The sequence below is a fragment of the Aspergillus fischeri genome, genomic scaffold (assembly GCF_000149645.3).
Source record: "Aspergillus fischeri NRRL 181 1099437636264 genomic scaffold, whole genome shotgun sequence".
Taxonomy (NCBI): Eukaryota; Fungi; Ascomycota; class Eurotiomycetes; order Eurotiales; family Aspergillaceae; genus Aspergillus; species Aspergillus fischeri.
The window spans coordinates 4,675,930-4,696,095 of record NW_001509762.1 but is presented as its reverse complement, the minus strand read 5'-3'; the positions used below and the strand labels follow the sequence as shown (position 1 = coordinate 4,696,095).

Here is a 20,166-nt window from a genome sequence, read left to right as displayed (position 1 = left end):
TGGATTTGTTAAATCTGGACTTGGATCGCACATTCTATGAGCTTTTTGCTTTCCTCAACGGTTCTGAGGAATGATATCTTTTGGGTCTTTGAGCTCGATTCCCTAGCGTTGATGATAATTGACATTGAATGCTAGTCCGCTTGCTTCTGATATCCGTGCTATACAGTCCATCTTTTGATCTGGCGTCAGGTGCTTGCTTGCTCCATTGAAGATTCCGCTTCTTGCTTATCGTTTGCTTGCTATAGCTGTGTGACTCTAAAACGGGATGCGAACGAATAGCAATCACTCTTCCTTCTGACTTGCTTGCGCTTGTAGGGGTCCACACCTTTCAACTCGTCACTCGACTCAGTAGATAGACTAACTTTTGACTCAAACCGTAGCCCTGTAGCTTTTCTTTCAGTGATCGACGACAAGATTTAAGGGACCAATTCACTTCTTATCGATGATATGTGCCACGTCTTCAAACAAGTGCAGACAGACGGCAGTTGCTATCATAATCGGACATAAATTCTATATGATCTTATCACTATGAATCAAGCCTTATCAAGAGTTCAAACAAACTAAATAACATGTCTCATGTACTGTCATCGGAGTCCGCCGTCTTGGCCAAGTCCCCCAATACAGCTCTATCTGGGGCTGCCCCTCACCCCGACATAAGGAACCCCTCCATGGAGCCACCACATTTCTCGCCCTTTCTACATTGAACTTCCCCAGCTCACTACAGAGTATTTTCAACCAACAAAAAGCGCCATGTCACACTCCCACTCCCACGACCACGGCATGAGCCATTCCCACGATGACCCCTTCAACGGCCACGGCCACTCCCACGAGATCCTCGACGGGCCGGGCTCATACCTGCAGCGCGAGATGCCATTGATTGAAGGCCGCGACTGGAAGGACCGCGCCTTTACCATTGGTATTGGGGGGTATGTTTTTTTTTTTTCTTTTCATTTTTATCTCCGGTTTACGCTACGTTATATACTAACGGCCCATTGCCATTCAGACCAGTCGGATCCGGCAAGACGGCGCTGATGCTCGCGCTGTGCCATGCCCTGCGAGATGAATATAATATTGCCGCTGTGACGAATGATATTTTCACGCGGTAAGTCCCCAACGACCCTATACTGCCATGCACAGGACTGATTTTGTTTGGACACAGCGAAGACGCCGAGTTCCTCACGCGGCACAAAGCCCTCTCGCCCAGCCGCATCCGCGCCATCGAGACAGGCGGATGTCCGCACGCCGCCGTCCGCGAGGACATCAGCGCGAACCTACTCGCCCTGCAGACGCTCCAGAAGCAGTTCCAGACGGATCTGCTGCTCATTGAGTCTGGGGGGGATAACCTCGCTGCGAACTACTCGCGCGAGCTGGCGGATTTCATCATCTATGTGATTGATGTAGCGGGGGGTGATAAGGTGCCCCGTAAGGGCGGGCCGGGGATTACGGGCTCGGATCTGCTGGTTGTGAATAAGATTGATCTTGCTGAGGCGGTGGGGGCGGATTTGAAGGTTATGGAGCGGGATGCGGCGAAGATGAGGGAGGGGGGGCCGACGGTTTTCGCGGTGGTCAAGCATGGGAAGGGGGTGGATCATATTGTGAATTTGATTCTCAGTGCGTGGAAGGCGAGCGGGGCGTATGAGGTTAGTCTGGAGAGGTGGAAGAATGGGGCGCCGAAGAATTCGGGGAGTGTGGACGAATGAACAGAGACATCAATCTACGATTGAGCGGGATTTATATGTGATATGCATCTGTGAATGTACATTCAATGACTGACGACGATGACTACAAACGACTGTCACTTTTTGCCCCGTACCAAACCTTACCAACGCCCGGAAAATGCAGGAACAAGCTGTGAACCGATGGTCCATGAGAAACTGGGAACTGGGTATCTATCACCTCTCACGGAGATGAGCAAGGAAGCAATCAACATGCAGCAAATATCCAAGACTTGACGCCAATCAAATCTCCTTCTTGGCGAACCGCGCCAACGCAGGACCCAGGTCCTGCCGCTCGGCGCGGAGCTTCTCCTTTTGCCGCGCAGCGTGCTCCTTGCGCAGCATCTCCGCCTTGACGCGCTTGTCGTCGATGACATTGCGCCGGCCCTTCTTGCGGAGGTACTTGCGCAGGGCGCTGTTGCGGCCGCGGCCGCGGTTCTTGAGCTTCTCGATCGGGTCCTCGGGCCGGCGGTCGAGATCCTTCTCCTCGCGGTTCTTCTGGTCGCGGATCGTGTCCAGCTTGCCGACGAAGTTGGCGTCCAGGGAGATCATCTCGGGCTGCAGCTTGTTGAGCAGCGCGCGCACCTCGGCCTCCTGGCGCTGTTTCGTGTTCTCGTACGGGTTGACCTCCAGCGCGTCGAAGTTGGGCTCTCCGGCGCCGGGGACCAGGATGCTCGCGAATCCCTTGTCGTGCGCGACTCCCAGGACGTCTTCGTATGGGCACCAGCGCAGGTTCTCGATGCGGTGGCCGTCCCCGCCCCAGGCCATGTACGGGCTCTTCACTTTGCCCTGGTCCGCTTGCGCAGCGTCGAAGAGGCCGCGCCATACGCTTACCTGCGTGCCCCAGCCGACTGCTGTCAGACCGCGGTCACTGATCGAGACCGATGCTCCGGGCTGGTAGCACGAGTAGGAGTGCACCTCCCGGAACATACGGATATCCCACACGCACATCTTCTGGTCCTGGCCTGTTGAAACCATGTATCGTCCTTGTTTGTCCACCGCTAGCGAGCGAACGGGGCCGCGGTGCACGAGTGCTTTGACGAGGTTGGTTTGGGAGTTTGGAGACCACAGCGTAACCGTTCCATTCTGATGCCCGACGTGCATGATGGCGTTCCATGGGTTTTGGCAAAGCGATGTCGGGGCGCCGAGTCGTGTGGGCAGTTCTGCGACCATCTGGCCGGTCGATGTGTCGGTGTATTTGAGATGACCGCTCATTTGCTGTGTAGACATGTGTTAGCAATTTCAGCAATTTCCAGGTATCAGGTCCAAAAAGGTCAATCTTACAGCGCCAACGAGAAGGAAGTGGTATGGGAGAAAATCGAGAAAGACCGGTTCGATATACTTGTTGAGACAGTGTAGCTCAACACCGGCGTGGTCGTAGATGTAGACGTGCTTCCTCTGCGCAACCGCAAAGTACTGATTGTTATGCAACCACCGAGCATCGCGAACTGTCTCTCCCAGTTGCAGCTCACAGCCCAATCTGCCATTCCGCCAGTCCATTGTCGCAACGTGCCCTTTCCGACCAGCCAGAAGCAGCTCCCGACCGTTCCTTGTGTAATCTGCCCGGTATGGACCGAGATCTTCCAACTTCAACTCGAATCCCTTCTTCGCCGTCTCGATAGCGACATTGTCGCGGATCTCATCCTGTCGCACCTTGTATGTCCGTTCCAGCTCCCCTTCAGGCTCCAGGAATCCCGCCTCATGCTCGAGCAGAATTTCCGCATCTTTCGCCTTGAGAGCGGCTTCCTTGAACTTTGCCTCCACAGCCTTCAGATTGCTGCGTAGCTTCCTATCCCTCACGCTCTGTACATTGATGGGCTTGCCACGTCCGTAGGTTTTTTGCGCTTCGACTACCCGTTTGCTCTTTTCGCGCTTGCCAGTCGGCGCGACGGCCATCGTCGGTGCGGATTCAGACATTTGCTTCGTTCCTCCACTATTTCAGGTAATCTAGAAAACTCGAAGGAGAAATTGGCAAAAATTCACCTGATTCGAGAAGTATTCCTGTCTGAAAAGATGATCGGAGGTAAGGTTATCTGCGGGTCTTGAAGGAAAATTCATGCCAAGATTTCACGCTCGCTTGCCCACACCTTAACTAATGGATAATTTTTTTTTTCCCTGGCAGAAAAGACCCGCTCTCCGAGATCTTGTCTTGTCTATCGTACAGCGGCTTATCGTGGTAGATAGAGTCTTTTGAGATTTTCGTCAGGGATCTCTTTTGAACATATTAAAACTCTGTCTATTTCTAAAGCAAACTGGACTCTCTTCCTTTTCGATTCAAAGGGTCCAGCGGTGCCAACATGGCGCCCACCCAGACGGTGCATCATCACCGCTCAACTACCAAAACATCCCACAAGGCATTCAAGTCCAAGCATGCTTCGAAGAGTGCTCTGAAGGACATCAACAAGGGTATGAATGCATTAATCTGCGTTAATATTACTACTCTGGAACATCGCTAATTGTGATCTGTGAACAGGCAAGGTCGAGCGGGGTACTCGCAAGACCCCTCACCAGCAACTCATGTCGAAGCTCGATCGTCGGAACCAGGCTCGTCAAAAACAGCAGCTCAAGCATCAGGAGAAGGCGCAGGCCAACAGTATCTTCACTGGAGCGAACGGTGCCCCCCGCCATGTCGCAGTCGTGCCGCTTTCCGTCGATGTCGATGTCGCTGCAATCCTTCGGTCTTTGAATGAAAGTGTGGACGTTTCAGCCGATGTTTCCGCGGATACGATCTCTCGTGTGCGCATTGATCGCTTCAGACAGAGCCTGCAGTATATTCCCGCGAAATATGACTTGATGGGCGCTTTGGATGTGTGCCGCATGGCGGATTTCGTTGTGCTTGCGTTATCGTCGGAGGTGGAGGTGGAGGAGCACGGAGAGCAGCTGTTGAGATCCATCGAGGGCCAGGGTATTTCCAATGTTGTGGCTGTCGTTCAGGTATGTCGGGATTCTTCGGTCTTGGATTGTCGGGCTACTAGGACTAACCGTGGGTTTATTTTCTAGGGTCTCGACAAGATCAATCCTCCCAAGAAACGTCCGCAGGTGGCGTCTTCCCTTAAATCATTCATCAACCACTTCTTTCCTTCTGTCGAGAAGGTCCTGTCTGTCGACTCGAGACAGGAATGTTCCAACGTCGTCCGGTCCCTGTGTACCGCAACACCGAAGGGTATCCGCTGGCGGGATGAGCGGAGCTGGATACTGGTGGAGGAGATGAAATGGCCCGAGGCCACAACAGAAGTCGTCGACGATGTTGTTTTGACCGGCGTTGTTCGCGGAAAGGGACTAAAGGCCGACCGTCTCGTCCATATCCCTGGATGGGGCGACTTCCAGATCGATTCGATCACTGCAGCACCACTCCCGAGTGCCCGAGCGAAGCGCGATGATGCCATGAATGTTGATGAGAATGAGGCCCCACAGGTGCTGGATGTTCCCACTGCTGACCGCGACGACCTCGCCACTGTGGCTCCCGAGGAGATCGAGATGGAGGAGGATGATATCTCTGTCGCCGACACCGAGCGCAAGGGTGTCCTCCTAGACGACCATCATTACTTCTCCGATGACGACTCCCATCTGCCCGCGCGCCCTAAGAGACTGCCAAAGGGAACGTCAGAATACCAATCGGCGTGGTTCATCGATGATGTCTCCGACTCTGGCTCCGACATTGAGGAAGAAGAGGAGCAGGACGAGGCTATGGCTATGGATACCGCTGGAAACCCCGAGGACGGCGTATTCCCGGATCGTCAGGATGCTATGACAGAAGCTGGACCTTCTGAGTACCCTCAGTCCGAGATGTTCCTTGACCCTTCGCCGGAAGACGAAGCTCAGCAACTGGAGGAGTATCGGGCCAGTCGCCGCAAGGAAGCGTCGGAGGACCTGGAGTTCCCAGACGAAATCGAACTTCATCCTAATGTGCTTGCGAGAGAGCGGCTGGCTCGCTTTAGAGGTCTGAAGAATTTCAAGACTAGCCCTTGGGAGACTACAGAGGACCGTCCGCATGAACCAGAGGACTGGCGCCGGCTGCTGCAGATCGTGGATTACAAAGGCTCCAAGAACAGAACTCTCCGTGAAGCTCTGGTTGGCGGTGTGAACCCTGGCATAAGGGTTGATGTCCACTTGCGCGGAGTGCCATCCTCGCTCCGTAACCGCCGGCAGCCCCTGTCGCTCTTCTCACTCCTCCGTCACGAGCACAAGCATACCGTAGTCAACGTGGACATGCACTTGAACGCTAGCGTTGAGGAGCCCCTCAAGTCCAAGGAGGAACTCGTCGTTCAATGCGGCCCCCGCCGTCTGATCGTCAAGCCGATCTTCTCTGCTGGCGACAACACCCGGAATAACGTGCACAAGTTCGATAGATTCCTGCACCCCGGCCGCAGCGCGATTGCTACCTGGATTGGACCTCTCACATGGGGCGCCGTTCCTATCCTCGTTTTCAAGAGCAAGCAAAACCAGGATCCCGAGGTTCTCGACTCGGCCGATGCCGACGCAGAGGCCCCGATCGATATCGACAACCTGGAGCTCATCGGCAAGGGCACCGTCGTCGCCCCTGACCAGTCCCGCGTTGTCGCGAAGCGAGCCATCCTCACGGGTCATCCGTTCAAGATCCACAAGCGAGTCGTCACCGTTCGCTACATGTTCTTCAACGCCGAGGACATCAACTGGTTCAAGGCCCTGCAGCTGTGGACCAAGAGAGGGCGCAGCGGTTACATCAAGGAGAGTCTCGGTACGCACGGTTACTTCAAGGCTACTTTCGATGGCAAGATCAATCCTCAGGATTCGATCGGCATCAGTCTGTACAAGAGAGTCTTTCCCAGGAAGGCGCGGGCTCTGGAGGAAGTTGTTGCATAGATTGGTGCTGGCGAGGAGGGTTTTATTTGATCAAGTTTACATGAAGGATGACATGATACCACAAAAGTTACATTGCATCGTTGGATTTTTCGCAAGGGCTAGCAGAGCATTTCCACGTATATAGACGAAGCATTAGATCCTACTTGCAGATTCAGAGCGTTAATCTGGCTTCGCTCCGACTATTTTGTTTTCCAATGGCAAAGTAGATAATGAGTATTCAAGGTTAAAACCACCAAGCAAGTGACAGATGCAAGCAAAACCACAGGATTATTGTTATCTCCTCGATATATAGAATGGAATTAACACCGGTACAGAGCACGCATGGATTCGGATCATCACAACATCATCTAGCATAATCGACAAATATCTGGACAGTCCAACCAGGGACACAATAAATTCAACCCTTGTTCAGCTATCGACACTATAACGAGAATCACGCGAGGCAAGGTTAAGAGAAATCTTCCTCCGCCTCTTCGATATTGCTCTTAATGCGCAGCAAGAGAGTAGTCTTCCACTTGTCCAGCTTGCTGAGCTGGTCATACTGGAACAACTTATCGGAGAAGGCTTCCTGGTCACTGGCCTCGATGGCCTGCACCAGATCAACGAGCAGCTGGTGCTCTCGCGTCGAGGCAAATGTAGGATCGGTGTCGCGGTAACTCTCGAGGGCACGGTTCGCGGCGACAATGTCCTGCAAGACGGTAAGCAGAAGAATAAAAGCTGGTGCCGTCGAATCGAGACATACCTTGCTTGCCAAGTGGCAGATACCAGCCTTCAGGAAGTAGTCCTTGACCGACCACTTCATGAGATTATTGGTGATGGACGACCGGCCGATCCTCTCGTAGTTCTCAATGGCCTTGTAGTAGTCTCCCTCGAGAGCAGCCAGATCTGCAACTTTCAAGTAGTGCTTGTTCGCGAGCCTGTACGCAGTCACGAGTCAGTACGACCGATCTCCTGCATCTGTACGACAGAAAAGAAGCCACATACGCTTCCGCATTGTCACCGTCAAACCACTCCGCCGCTTTCTCATAGGCTTCCAGCGCCTTCTTCGTATCGCCCAGTTCAACCTCGTACACCTCAGCCAGATGCTGCTGCTGTGTGGCGGCCCGGCGCAGATTCCCCTTTAATACGTAGTGTTGAATCGCCGCCGAGAGCACGCGAGCGGCGTCCTCGGGGTCGGATTTGCGGTACACCTTGAAGGCTTCTTGCAGCGTGTTTGCTGCGTCGTCTGGCTCATTGAGGTTCTGCTTCTGGATTGCGGCGGCCTTTTCGAATGCCAGCCCGGCTTCCTTGTCTGATCACCAAGAAGGGAAGATGTTAGTGACACGACTGGGACTCGAGGAAGAGTGAGGCGGGGCAGATGCGCGTACTCAGCTTCTGCACTCTGAAAGCATTTGCGGCCTGCGTATACAAGTCCGCAGCGTTCTCGTACTTTTCTGTCCGTCCCCCGAAGAAGCTTAGTCCGCTTGAGGCGCCTTGCAGCGCTTTGTCTGCCTAGAGACACGATAATGTCAGCGATCGTCACTTGGGACCTTGAAAGTGGGGAACGCAGGTTACCTTCTGAAGCAGGACTCGGGGATCCTGAGCCATGGTAAGTGGTAGTCACACTGTGAGAAGCTATATCAAACGGAAAAAAAAGGGTATTTCGGGCACTTGAAACTGAATAGATATGGTGGGAAATGGTCAAGTGGGGAATAGATGGATCTCATGAAGCTGAGCTTGGGGTAATCAAGATGCGGCATGCCCGCCTAACGTAGGCGGTGGGCATTTTTTGGATCTTCATGCGTTGCTTTGTTTTCGCTGACATCAACGCTCTTCCAATCAACAAGGCTCAGTCTGCGATCGCCTCGAATATTACCAATATCCTTCAATTTGTTTATTTTTTCAGCAATCGACATTAGTCTGTGCAGTTACCTGCAACTTGAAATAGCCAAATGCTGCTCCGCCCGAGTTCTCGGATCGTTCCTGGTCTGCTTCCAAGACGTGCTCTGAGGTTTGGAGCTTACGGTACTCGGCCTTATTCCTCTTCAAAGTCAGACGAGGTGGACATCGATGCTCTTCTGGCGAGACCTAGCTGGTCCGTCAAGTCGCTACTCCCCAGCGAATCCGCCATAGAGTCCACCACGGTCACTCCAAAGCAGCTACATCATCTGCTACGTCTATCGGCTCTACCACAACCCGCCAGCAAAGAAGAAGAGGATGCGATGCTTAGGACTCTCGAGTCCCAGATTCACTTCGTAAAGGAGATCCAGAGCGTCGATGCGACCGGGGTCGAGCCTCTCCAGGCTATTCGAGATGAGACTCCGGAGGCGATCAGGGAGAACACGATCGGACTAGAACAATTGAAAGAGGCCATGTCCAGAGAACGAGTGGTAGGACGGAGCAGAAGGATACATCGCGTTGAGAGCGCCAGAAATGACCGTCCGGACGGAGATGCTTGGGATGGGAATGCGCTTGGCTACGCCTCCAAGACTAAGGGGAAGTTCTTTGTCGTCGAGTCAGGCAATAAATCTGGCAATTGATTCGGAATGCCTCTTTCCCAAAAGCCATTTCAATATTACGGCACAATGGCCTGCTTCATCTCCCGTGCGACGGGCTGCACCCCTGCTATGAGAGACCGTACGATACTACTGTGCTGAGTCAGCATCGGATGACTTCATTAGATCTCGACAGTCAACAGCATTTCTCCACTTAACCATCTACGAGCTAAGACGGCACGGGAACTGGTTAATTTTGTTCAAGTCATTTCACTTCAGCGCGTTTTTTTATCAATGTGGAAATCTTTCAAAGAAAAGCATGCCAGCAAGTTTGGGGGAGGCTCGACTGAAGCGGCGGCCTCAGACCGTGGCCAAGATCTGACCACGATATTGGATAGATCCCAACGCGGGGAATTGACAGTGCTTGTCGCGCTAATCGCACAGCGGATGCGGGATGGAATTGAACAAAACTTCTCCAATGCCACGCCTTCGTCAGGCCAGTTGGCCAACTACGAAGAAAAAGGGACAGGCTCTCTGCCTCAATCTACAGATGCACAAGACCAGTCATCCTCCAGCAGCGCAGCGAAAGGCTCAAGAACCGACCCTGAATTCAAAGACCCCGAGACTGCGACATGTGCTCTATCCAATTATGACGACTGGAGAGACTCTGTCCTTCTTCGAATTGGTGAGGTCGTCAACAGGGATCCAGAGCATGGTGAAGTCCAGGCGAACCAGAACCCGCCCTCGGAACAGCAATCCCAGCAGATCCGCTCAGAGGAGGATGACCGTTCCATTGGTAAACTACGTGAGGTCTTCCCACCGGTGGAGACCAGCCTCTCTCAACTGCCAGAAGCAAAGAAACTCTTAATTCTCCACTCATTGCTACTCCTAGTCCTGAGTCTTGAACACTATAACGCCTGGTCTCGGGTCCTGATGCTGTACGTGACGTCTAGCTTAGGGCTGGACGTGAAATTACTAAACGAAGACGAAGTCAAAGTGGCGAGGGGTTTGCTTGACACTGCTCTGGCGCTGTCGTCTAACGCCCCAACGCAGGATGAGAGTCGAAGTCGCGATTCATCCAGAAAATGGAAGGTTGGTATCGCGTCAGTTGCGGGTGCTGCCCTGATCGGGATCACCGGTGGACTGGCTGCGCCCCTTGTGGCAGCTGGGCTCGGAACTGTCATGGGCGGCCTTGGGCTTGGAGCCACCGCCGCGGCAGGGTATCTCGGAGCTCTCGCTGGAAGTGGTGTTGTCGTCGGCGGACTTTTCGGTGCTTATGGTGGGCGGATGACTGGTCGTATGGTTGACAAGTACGCGCGGGAGGTGGATGATTTTGCCTTTTTGCCCATTCGTGGTTCTCGGCATCGATCCGAAGACGAAAGAGAAGCTGCGCAGCAGGATCATCGACTGCGGGTTACTATTGGCGTGACCGGGTGGCTGACAGAGGAGGACAATTTCGTGATCCCGTGGCGAGTGATCGGAGCGGAATCGGAGGTGTTTGGTCTCCGTTGGGAAACCGAGCCCCTGATGAATCTGGGAAATGCGCTTGACCTGTTGGTGACCAGCGCCGCATGGACTGCCGGTGAACAAGTCCTGAAAAAGACATTCCTCTCCCAACTCTTGACCGCTGTCGCGCTGCCGCTTGGCCTTCTCAAGGTCGCACGTGTGGTGGACAATCCGTTTAGCGTAGCGAAGGCTCGGGCGGACAAGGCTGGGGAGGTTCTCGCGGATGCTCTTATCAGTAAAGTGCAGGGCGAGCGACCAGCCACCCTCATCGGATACTCCTTAGGGTCTCGAGTGATTTTCGCTTGCCTTCAGAGCTTGGCGAAACGGCGCGCGTTCGGCTTGGTGGAATCCGCAATTCTGATGGGAGCTCCCACCCCGTCGAATACAGAGCAATGGTGTCGCATCCGCAGTGTCGTGAGTGGACGCCTTGTCAACGTGTTCTCTGAAAACGACTCCGTGCTGGCTCTCTTGTACCGAACCAGCAGCCTCCAGCTTGGGGTTGCAGGCTTGCAGCCTGTTGAAGGCGTGTCAGGAGTTGAGAATCTGGACGTCAGCGACCTGATCAGCGGCCATCTCCGTTACCAGTTTCTCGTTGGCAGGATCTTGAGCGTCGTTGGACTTGAGAGCATTGATGCTCGCGAGGTAGCACGGGAGGAGGCCGCATTAGAAGCCAAGGATCGGAGGCAGGAGCAGGAAAGGGCTCATAACGAACGACAGGCTAGATTCATGGGCGAAGGTCGGTCGCCAAGCCAGCAGCTGGAAAGCCAGGAGGATCTGCAGGGCGAAGAGGACAGACTACAGAAAGAGATGGGAAGAGCACGAACGCGGCACTCTTAGATAATACATCTCAAAGCGAATGGAATAATAGCTATGTTGATCTATCCTTGTTTTTGGTTTATATTATAGATGGACGTCTAAAATCATTATCCCACGATGCTCGAAGCAATGGGAAATGACACATGAGGGACACGCCAATCAGGTCAGTCAGCAGTTGCAGTCTACCCCTGATAAACTCACGGACAGCAGCTAATATCCGACAGATCCGAGACAATTCATTTGAATTTGAGGCTAAAACATGACCAACTAAGCTTCCAACCAACCCCGCCAGTCACTGGGGCCGCAAAGCTTGGTCTAGTGAAAGTAGCCGATCACTAGACCAGGCAACCGTGCATCAAATGGCCTGTATGCGAACATGATCCCTGGTTTACGGAAGCCAGTCTGTCTCTAAGCGAGGCCACTGATTCCAACGGTCTCTCTCTAGTGCTTGTCTCCCTGCAACCAGGCATGGTATGATTTGTCGGCCTTTAGTGCCATTTCCTGAGTCAAGCAGGACAAGGTCAATGTTACATTCGAATAGATTGAGCCGGCTTACCAGTAACATATTAATAAAAAGCAGCTGCCTGGCCCTCTGCCCTCTTTTCCTTTCTTTACTTTGGGCCTGACGTTGGTTACGTGTCTATTTGTGTCTCTCCTGCTGCCTCGGCTTATCTTTCGAATCTACTATACAAGTCGATCCGGCTACCATCGCTCGTTCTTATCAGAAATGAGGTACTCTCTCGTAGCAGGGGTTTCCCTGCTCTTTGGATGCGCTATTGCTACTGTCGCAAACATTCAAATCAAAGCAAGTTCTTGATGTATTCGGCGCAAGAGGAAAGCTAACCTGAGCATGATAGGGCTCCAAGTTCTTCTACGCGAATAATGGAAGCGAGTTGTGAGTATTGTCCCTCACTCACAGTGCGATGACTCATTCTTCTTAGTTACATTCGAGGTGTAGCATACCAAGGTATGTTACCGACCAACTTGCCCATCCAGGCTGCAACTAAATGAGATAGAGGACTACAGCGGTGGAGGAGCAGGAGGAACAGGCCAGTCCGACGCGAACTACGTCGACCCCCTGGCCGACGGCTCCAAATGCGAGCGCGATATCCCGTACCTTCTGCAGCTGCGGACCAATGTGATCCGGACGTATGCCGTCAACCCGTCCTTAAACCATGATGCGTGCATGCAGAAGTTGTCCGACGCCGGGATCTATGTCATCACGGATCTGGCGTCGCCAGACGTATCCATCACGTCCAACTCTCCCGTCTGGACAGTCGACCAATACGCCCGCTACACCAGCGTTATCGATGCTTTCCAAAAGTACGATAATGTGATTGGCTTTTTCGCCGGCAACGAGGTGGTGAATCAGGCGAATCAATCCGCCGGCGCTGCATTCGTCAAGGCCGCCGCGCGAGACATGAAGGCCTACATCAAGACCAAGGGATACCGGCAATCGCTGGCGATTGGATACGCGACCACCGACAACCCGGAGATCCGACTCCCGCTGTCCGACTACCTCAACTGCGGCGACCAGGCCGACGCGGTCGACTTCTTCGGCTACAACATCTACGAATGGTGCGGTGACAAGACCTTCCAGACCTCGGGCTACGAGAACCGCACCGAGGAGTACAAGGACTACTCCATCCCCGTCTTCTTCTCCGAGTACGGCTGCAACACAGAGAAACCGCGCAAGTTCACCGACGTGCCCGTGCTCTTCGGCCCGCAGATGGACAATGTCTGGAGCGGCGGCATCGTCTACATGTACTTCGAGACAACCAACGACTACGGCCTGGTCTCGGTCTCCGGCTCCGCCGTCACCCCAGAACCAGACTTCACCTACCTCTCGTCCGAGATGCAAAGCGCCACCCCGACGGGTGTCAACAGCGCCAGCTACTCGCCCACCAACTCGCCGCGCGCCTGTCCCACCGTCGACGACACCTGGCTCGCCAAGTCCAGCCCCCTGCCCCCGATCCCCAACGCACAGCTCTGTAATTGCATGGTATCCAGCCTGTCCTGCGTAGTCAAGGACTCCGTCGACGCCGACAAGTACGGCGAGCTCTTCGGGCAGGTCTGCGGGTACGGCGGCGGGATCTGCGACGGGATCGCGCACAACGCCACGACGGGCTCGTATGGCGCGTACAGCGTCTGCACGAGCAAGGACCAGCTGTCGTATGTGTTCGATCGGTACTATAAGAGCCAGAAGAAGGCTGCCTCGGCGTGTGACTTTGCCGGCGCGGCGTCGGTGCAGTCGCCCAAGGGTGAGTCGGCGGATTGTAAGCCGCTGGTTAGCCAGGCTGGTTCCGCGGGGACGGGGACAGTCACGTCGCAGCCGACGGGGGGAAGTGGTGCTACCGGGGGTGGCGGTGCTGCGGCGAGTACGTCCACGTCTAAGGGTGCGGCTGCGGGTGCTGTGAGTCCTGCTGCCGTCCGGGTTGGCGGCTGGCCGTTGGTTGTGTATGGGGTTGTTGCTGCGATGGCCGGTATTTTGATGATTTCTCTTTAGTAGATTATGTACGGTTAGTAGTGGAAGGAATGACGGTCATGGTCAATCAAAATCTATGCGGATAGACTAAAGCTGTCCGGACGATGTACTCCTAGTCTAGAATACATATCCTTGTCATAGTAGTTGATATCTCCGCCTGTGTCCTTTGAAAAGTCTCCCAAAGGTAGCCATGAACCCGGTCTGTATCCCAATGCGCTAGGTTGCAGGGACCAATTCCTTCCATCGCAGCCAACAATGCTAGCGAAACTGTGGATAGTAATAAGCACCAGCTTCTCATCCTCCACCCTCGGAAAGAAGTATTGCAAGAGCATGCAGAACGCACCTCCCATCCTTCAGCTTCTGCTGCATAACAACCGTTGCGATGGATATGAAATACGAACGCCCCTGGTTCTCAGGCCCCCTTATGTTTCATTCAAGAGGGACGTGTATTCCGTCCTCGATCGTGAAAACCTGACTGCCACTGTCGCCTGGACCAGAGAATGGAAGCCAGACACTCGTTGCACCCATTATCTCCATCCCTTTCTGAAGATCGTTGTCATCATCGCCATCATACCATCCCTGAGGTTGGAAGCCCCGCTGGAACGAGTATCTCCCCACAGCGTATTAATCCACAGAGCGGGAAACGCTGTACCGAGAGTCCGTCGCTGCTAGTATAGAGCTGATACTAGCTATTATTCTGTCTTTAGTGGGAAGTAAAAAGACAAGTATAGCGGAAGTGGAGAGAAAGATGAAAGCTGTAGTGTTTTGATGTAGCACTACCTTCTGCAGAGTTTCGCAATATCTGTATATGATGCTCTTTGGGACCTTTCTGAGCTGCAAAACTAGGATGCTGCATCCTGGTTCCTCCGCCTTTGTGGAAGAACCATAGCTTCGGTTTCAATAAGGGTTTGGAAAGACTACTTTCGGATGGTGTTGCAGATCGCAAAATAACCGTTTCTGAGTTTCTAACCTCAATTTCCTCGGAGCCCTGTCTTTCTCTCGTCCCAGTGCGCTGGGTTGGCGACGGCCGATTTGATCTGCACGTGAGGCCGACCTGCGCCACGCTTCTTGGATGCCCATGTGTCCATGTCATGGTAAGAGTCTGCCATCTGTCCGCATGCGTAGTCTAGCAGATCGTCAGGGCATTGATTGTGCTCGGGCCGTTAGCTTGTTAATCTTAGGGTTAAGCGTGATTGCCTCAGCAGTGATGTCTTGCAGGAGTTGCCTGGTAGTATCTTCTGTCATATATAGGCTGATGTGATATACCAAATGTGACCAGGTTAGCCACATCTGTAGCACTGTTTCTGAGCTGTTCCTTGGGACGGTTGCTGCAGACGTGGTTGCTGTCGGGCCGGAGAAGGGCGGGGGGAAATCTCCTGCAATAACACCGATATTTGATGAAGCTAAGAGGCGCTGGCTCATTTTCTCCTCCAGTCCTCAACCCGCCCTTTGATCGGAGATTGAGTCAACAAGGACCATTTGACAAGGAAGACCAAACGTGGGGGGCGCCGCCCACCAGCCAGGGATGTTTGTCTCTGATGAGACGAGGGTATGATTCGAAACACCCAACTTCAAATACAATCGTGGGCAAAGTGCATCCATGGGGCTTGATATAAAAGCCAGGTTCTCTGAAGGAGAGTGTGTACGGGGGTTGCAAATGAATCATAACCGCAGACAAGTTGAATTTCGCGAGTTATTCTGCAAGACTTCCAATAAGTTGGCTCTGAAGGCCCAATAACTCATCCATAGAAGGGAGGCGGCAATTTCTGCCGCAATCTGGGCGGTTTGATCATCTTCACAGGCTCGCGCCATCCGGATCAAAGTCTCTGACCACTACCTCAAGGAGTCTCCTCTCTGTCCGATTGAGTAGTCCCTGGTAAACCCATTCGCACTTGGCATCAATACACCATCTCTGATGTACATCGTGTAACTCAGTAGGCATTATTCTGACCCAGAGTGTCTTAGCCTCTGCAACCTTAACAGTGGGCTGCGCGTTCCAGAAGTTGATCTCGGCTAGCTGCAGCAATGGAGACCTAATGATCCCCATAGCAAGCCAGGTCAACATGGGCAGCCGGGATTCCCTCCCCAGGGGCGTCAAGATGGAACTCGCCATCCTCGGTCCAGCTGCACTGAAGCATTTTTGACCAATTGGGTCAGCCTTGCACGATGAGCTTTGCCCACCACTGTCCATAGACAGGGGTTAACGGGAGGTAAAACGTCCTCTTGTTTGCTTCTCTTGGAGCGGAGCTTGCTTATACTCATCGATCCACTGAAATAACATCCTCTGCAGTCAGTCCGATCCAATCTACTCCTCGTCGATACTCTTGTCCAGCTCGTGCGCCTAAAAAACATCCGGTTGAACAGGGATGTAGCTGTGAAAACCAGATACCGCAAGAGCGCTAAGCCAACATGATTCCCATGTGTCTCTGCAGCCGGCCCTCCTGTAAAAGGCTGCCTTGGCCTCTTCCAGGTCGCTTGGTCATTCTCTCTCGCAGTCCGCTTGCCCACCCAGCTACGTTGGGTCGAAATAGCTTTTAGTAGCTGTTCATATCGACATACCCCCCTTCGACTTTGTCCGGTGTTCTATAGACAAAACCATCGCTTTCATTAAAGTAATGTTTCAGGAGGAGGTCCCAGACGCCAGTTACGGTGCCCTCATAGTCCTGAGCACTCGCGGCCGGTACTCATCGTGGAAGGTCAACACGGTATCATACTTGGACGCCAGGGAAAATCAACAGGTGCACAGCACAGCACTTCGAGTCTTTGGGCCATTCCACCACGTTGTTCTCGCGGGGTCGGTATCAATAGGGCCCAGATGGCGGCCTCCCTGGCTTCTTTCCGATTGGAGAGGGTTGGCTCTTCGAACTGATACCCGCCGATATGAGTTTGGAGCAGCCCGCCAGACGGGGGCACTTCCCTCTACGTTCTGCAAGAAACCCTTACGGGTCAGATGCTCATGTTGGCTGAGAAAATGGTAACTTGGTATATGAAAGTGGTAAATGGCTGTTCCCCAATTAGCTGTCTATCAATATACAAGAGATATCTGAGCTTACCTTGCTGTAATGAAGATGGTAGAAAATGATTGTCAGAATTGTTTCTTAGGAGATCTACTGATCCTCCATTCAAGTGACCCACCGCTTGATGGAATTCCCTGTGAATGTCTCAAACTCGTGGCCTTCTTCACTGACGGGTATGCTTCCAAATGCGCGATGGATATGACTGGGTGGATACGCCAAGTGTCTGGTATATCCAGCTTGTAGGCCAATGGGCCTACGCGTTGCACGATGTCAAATGGACCCGCGTACTGGTCGCTGTATTTTGCAGATAAAGCTTTGGGGATATCATATCCTTTGTGTAGCCGTAGCAAGACCTTATCGCCTGGGTGGAATAGCATAGGTTGATGTGATTTGTCGTGCTGTCTTTTCATGGCTAGGGCTGCCATTTTGAGTGCTTCCGCCGCGTCGACACGAGCCTCAATAACGCCTTGGAATCATCATCGTCGTCGGAAGCTTCATCGTAATCAATTTGGGCTGGCAGAATGGTGGGCTTTGCAGTCTCAGGGTAACCTTAGCGCGGAGCTTTCGTATTGCCGCCTCTATTGCCGCCATTTTCCTTGGGGTGATGTCCTTCGCTGCGCCATTCCGGAACTTTTGCGCGTAGGTGATGGTCGACCACGCGGCCGAGCCATCCGGATATGGTCGTTTCGACTCGCTTTGCTTGTCGAGGCGCTCGCCCTTGGCCATCGATATAATCATGATGTTGCCCCGAGGGGAAACGGCCGAGCAGGCTAGCTTCCCTCGACTCCGGAGAGAAGCGAAGAATTCAAAGCCTTCAGGCTTTAACTGGCAAAGCCTCTTGTAGGTACTGGCATCATGAGCGTAACTGTACAGTGTCAGTGATTCCAACCCCCACGGTGATGGAAGAAGAGGTCGTACCTTTGAGAACGTGCATGGGACCAGCATTTCGCAACGGTGGGCTCGCTGTCCCATGTCACCTCATACAAGGTCATATTATGGGATTCCTTGATCAATCGATGGCAATTGACCCAATGCCGGGCCACGCCATCGTCACCCCTGTAGAGAATCGACTGCGCCCCCAGTTCTTGTGAAGCAGTCGCCAGCACGTTCGCATATAAAGGGGGCGGAATCGCAATAGGTTTGGTCTTCGGTTCTCCATCTCTGCCGAAGGACCATTCGAGATTACGAACGCCATCTAGCAGGGTCACACACGATTTCTCCTGAGCGGTCAAAGCGAGATGGTGTTTTCGCGGCGACCTCTGCGACAACGCCTCGTCGGTCAGGGATATGCATTATGTCCTCTGCAAGCGAATCAAAAACGGAATGATAGCGAATCAATTGGCACAAGCGAATACGCTAAAGCCTGGTAAAATGTTCGAAAGCTATTTTCAGCTGCCGTGAGAAAGAATTAGCTTGACGGTAGCTAGAGGATAAAGGCTAGGTGGCACTCACGCTGGTATAATTGAAATCGGGAGCTTCGATATATCTACCGTCTCGCATCGCAAGAAGGCGAAAGGCAAGGAAGCACTGCCGAAGGGATGGACTGGTTGCTTGTTCATCTATTGGGAGGAACAACTCAAAAAGGAAATCACCCGTTCGATGAACAAACACCGTGGCACGATATGACAAGAGAAAGCCGTGTTTTATTTGTTAGTGTGCATGTACTAAATTAATTGCCCTAGACCGTCGGCAAGTGAGCAAGTGAGCAAGTGGTTGTAAGCGTTCGTAATACTGAAATGAGGCTGTATGATAGCCATGTTTGCTGGACCTTCATTCACCGGGTACTTTTCGAGCTCGACTGTCCAATATGTTTTGAGCATCCCACGACGAGGACGGTCAATTATGGCAGAGCAAGCAGGACGACGTCTGGTACACCAGAATCTGTCTGGGCAGTGGTTTGGAAGTTCCCACAGGCAAGATATAGCTCTGTCACTGACAGGGCCTTGGCCACTGCGTCGCAGATATGTTTATGGAGTCTGCCAGCAAGTCCCAGCTACTTCCAACCAAGAAGTGTTCATTGTCATCTGAGTCATCTGTCCATAGCAGTAGAGCCTTTGAGGATGATGGCGATGGTGATGGATGGATTGATGAAGTGATCCCAAGAGGGAAGACATGACACCAGTTGTGGACTTGTGGTCCCAGAAAGTGAAAAAGAGCGTCCTTGCTTCAACATTCACTTGATCACAGGTAGATCAAGAGTGTGAATATAAATCGAAGAGAAGATGCTAAACCAACCAGGTCAAAAAGACTGGTGAGATAAAAACATATAATAGCATTTATATGTTGGTGCTCACCCACTCTAGCATCTGTCCCCTTGCCACTTTAATGCTTATATTCTGGTGGCCTTTAGGTGAATAATCAGGTGCTTGAATATTCTGCACTTAAGGTAAAGAAGTCACTTTTTGGCAAATAGGCATAAAACCCATGATGTGTCCATCTTATTCCATCTCATTTCCTTCCTCCAGGTTAATCGGACGATATGCTACGAAGAGATCCATTAGCGAAGTTTGACGACTGCGTGATCAATCTTAAAAGATTTGATAATGAAGATATCAAAAGAGCGGTTCTTCCACAAACATCCAAAAAAATGAATGAAGTCTGAAACTTTTCGATAAGTAAGTCCCCTGAAGCTACAGAGGCTCGCCGCTCATCCTCTCCAGATATGTAAAGGGGCACCCCGACACCCTCTCTACCCCAGATATCTGAACATATAAAGCCTTTTTGGTATATTATGCAAGTCACATAACATTGTATTAAGGGAAAGCCTACACCAGAGCCCATTGAAGGTTTTTGCTAGGATTTTAAGACAGGTCTGGCTTGCATGAGGGGCTTTAGTGTCCTAGAGAGCGTGTCTACTATAAAGGAGGTATACATTCTTATGCCCCATCTAGCTCTACACCTAACAAATGTCAAAGTGGATCAGATTAGCTCTAAAGAATGAAGTTTCTCTGACAGAAGATGCTGAGATAGAGTTGCATTCGGACCGAGTTCGGGCGAGTCCAACTATGGTTGGAACTGAACCGCTGCGATTTCGAGTCCAAATTTCAGAAATCAGAACCAAACCTGACCCATTCCGATTTGGTTTGAGTTTAACCGCAAAAGCTTGCCGCTGCTGCCTCTAAAGGCAAGGCGCATATCCACGCGATGGTGTAGTCGTTAGGTGTGAGGGAAACCATCGTTGTCACAACAGGAACCGGGTAGAAATATAGCCTAGATCAGTTGGACACTCACATCGGAGGTGTAGAGGTAATCTAACGGCGTACAGGGACTTAATGAAGAAACTCTCAGGTTGGGAAAGGAAGAGGGGTAAT

General features: G+C 52.4%; 7 protein-coding genes across 7 annotated transcripts; 5 read left to right on the top strand and 2 right to left on the bottom strand.

Moving 5' to 3' along the window:
- Positions 1 to 750: 750 nt before the first annotated feature.
- On the top strand, positions 751 to 1,700 carry NFIA_088080 (urease accessory protein UreG; the record flags this gene model as incomplete). Its single annotated transcript, XM_001260748.1, has 3 exons — positions 751 to 926; positions 1,004 to 1,102; positions 1,160 to 1,700. The coding sequence occupies 3 exons, from the start codon at positions 751 to 753 to the stop codon at positions 1,698 to 1,700; spliced, it is 816 nt and encodes a 271-aa protein (XP_001260749.1).
- A 258-nt stretch (positions 1,701 to 1,958) lies between these two features.
- NFIA_088070 (WDR46/Utp7 family WD40 repeat domain-containing protein) lies at positions 1,959 to 3,611 on the bottom strand (the record flags this gene model as incomplete). The annotated part of the gene is made up of 2 exons (XM_001260747.1): positions 1,959 to 2,933; positions 3,000 to 3,611. The coding sequence occupies 2 exons, from the start codon at positions 3,609 to 3,611 to the stop codon at positions 1,959 to 1,961; spliced, it is 1,587 nt and encodes a 528-aa protein (XP_001260748.1).
- Positions 3,612 to 4,012: 401 nt separating this feature from the next.
- Positions 4,013 to 6,557, top strand: NFIA_088060 (small subunit rRNA maturation protein TSR1; the record flags this gene model as incomplete). The annotated part of the gene is made up of 3 exons (XM_001260746.1): positions 4,013 to 4,121; positions 4,189 to 4,649; positions 4,716 to 6,557. The coding sequence occupies 3 exons, from the start codon at positions 4,013 to 4,015 to the stop codon at positions 6,555 to 6,557; spliced, it is 2,412 nt and encodes an 803-aa protein (XP_001260747.1).
- Positions 6,558 to 7,005: 448 nt separating this feature from the next.
- On the bottom strand, positions 7,006 to 8,144 carry sec17 (alpha-soluble NSF attachment protein SEC17; the record flags this gene model as incomplete). The annotated part of the gene is made up of 5 exons (XM_001260745.1): positions 7,006 to 7,245; positions 7,300 to 7,474; positions 7,542 to 7,848; positions 7,925 to 8,048; positions 8,112 to 8,144. The coding sequence occupies 5 exons, from the start codon at positions 8,142 to 8,144 to the stop codon at positions 7,006 to 7,008; spliced, it is 879 nt and encodes a 292-aa protein (XP_001260746.1).
- A 143-nt stretch (positions 8,145 to 8,287) lies between these two features.
- NFIA_088040 (uncharacterized protein) lies at positions 8,288 to 9,076 on the top strand (the record flags this gene model as incomplete). Its single annotated transcript, XM_001260744.1, has 2 exons — positions 8,288 to 8,307; positions 8,485 to 9,076. The coding sequence occupies 2 exons, from the start codon at positions 8,288 to 8,290 to the stop codon at positions 9,074 to 9,076; spliced, it is 612 nt and encodes a 203-aa protein (XP_001260745.1).
- Positions 9,077 to 9,325: 249 nt separating this feature from the next.
- On the top strand, positions 9,326 to 11,374 carry NFIA_088030 (DUF726 domain protein; the record flags this gene model as incomplete). The annotated part of the gene is made up of 1 exon (XM_001260743.1): positions 9,326 to 11,374. The coding sequence occupies one exon, from the start codon at positions 9,326 to 9,328 to the stop codon at positions 11,372 to 11,374; it is 2,049 nt and encodes a 682-aa protein (XP_001260744.1).
- Positions 11,375 to 12,235: 861 nt separating this feature from the next.
- Positions 12,236 to 13,859, top strand: NFIA_088020 (glycoside hydrolase family 72 protein; the record flags this gene model as incomplete). The annotated part of the gene is made up of 3 exons (XM_001260742.1): positions 12,236 to 12,248; positions 12,312 to 12,320; positions 12,370 to 13,859. 3 exons carry the CDS (start codon positions 12,236 to 12,238, stop codon positions 13,857 to 13,859), a joined length of 1,512 nt encoding a protein of 503 aa, XP_001260743.1.
- Positions 13,860 to 20,166: the final 6,307 nt, after the last annotated feature.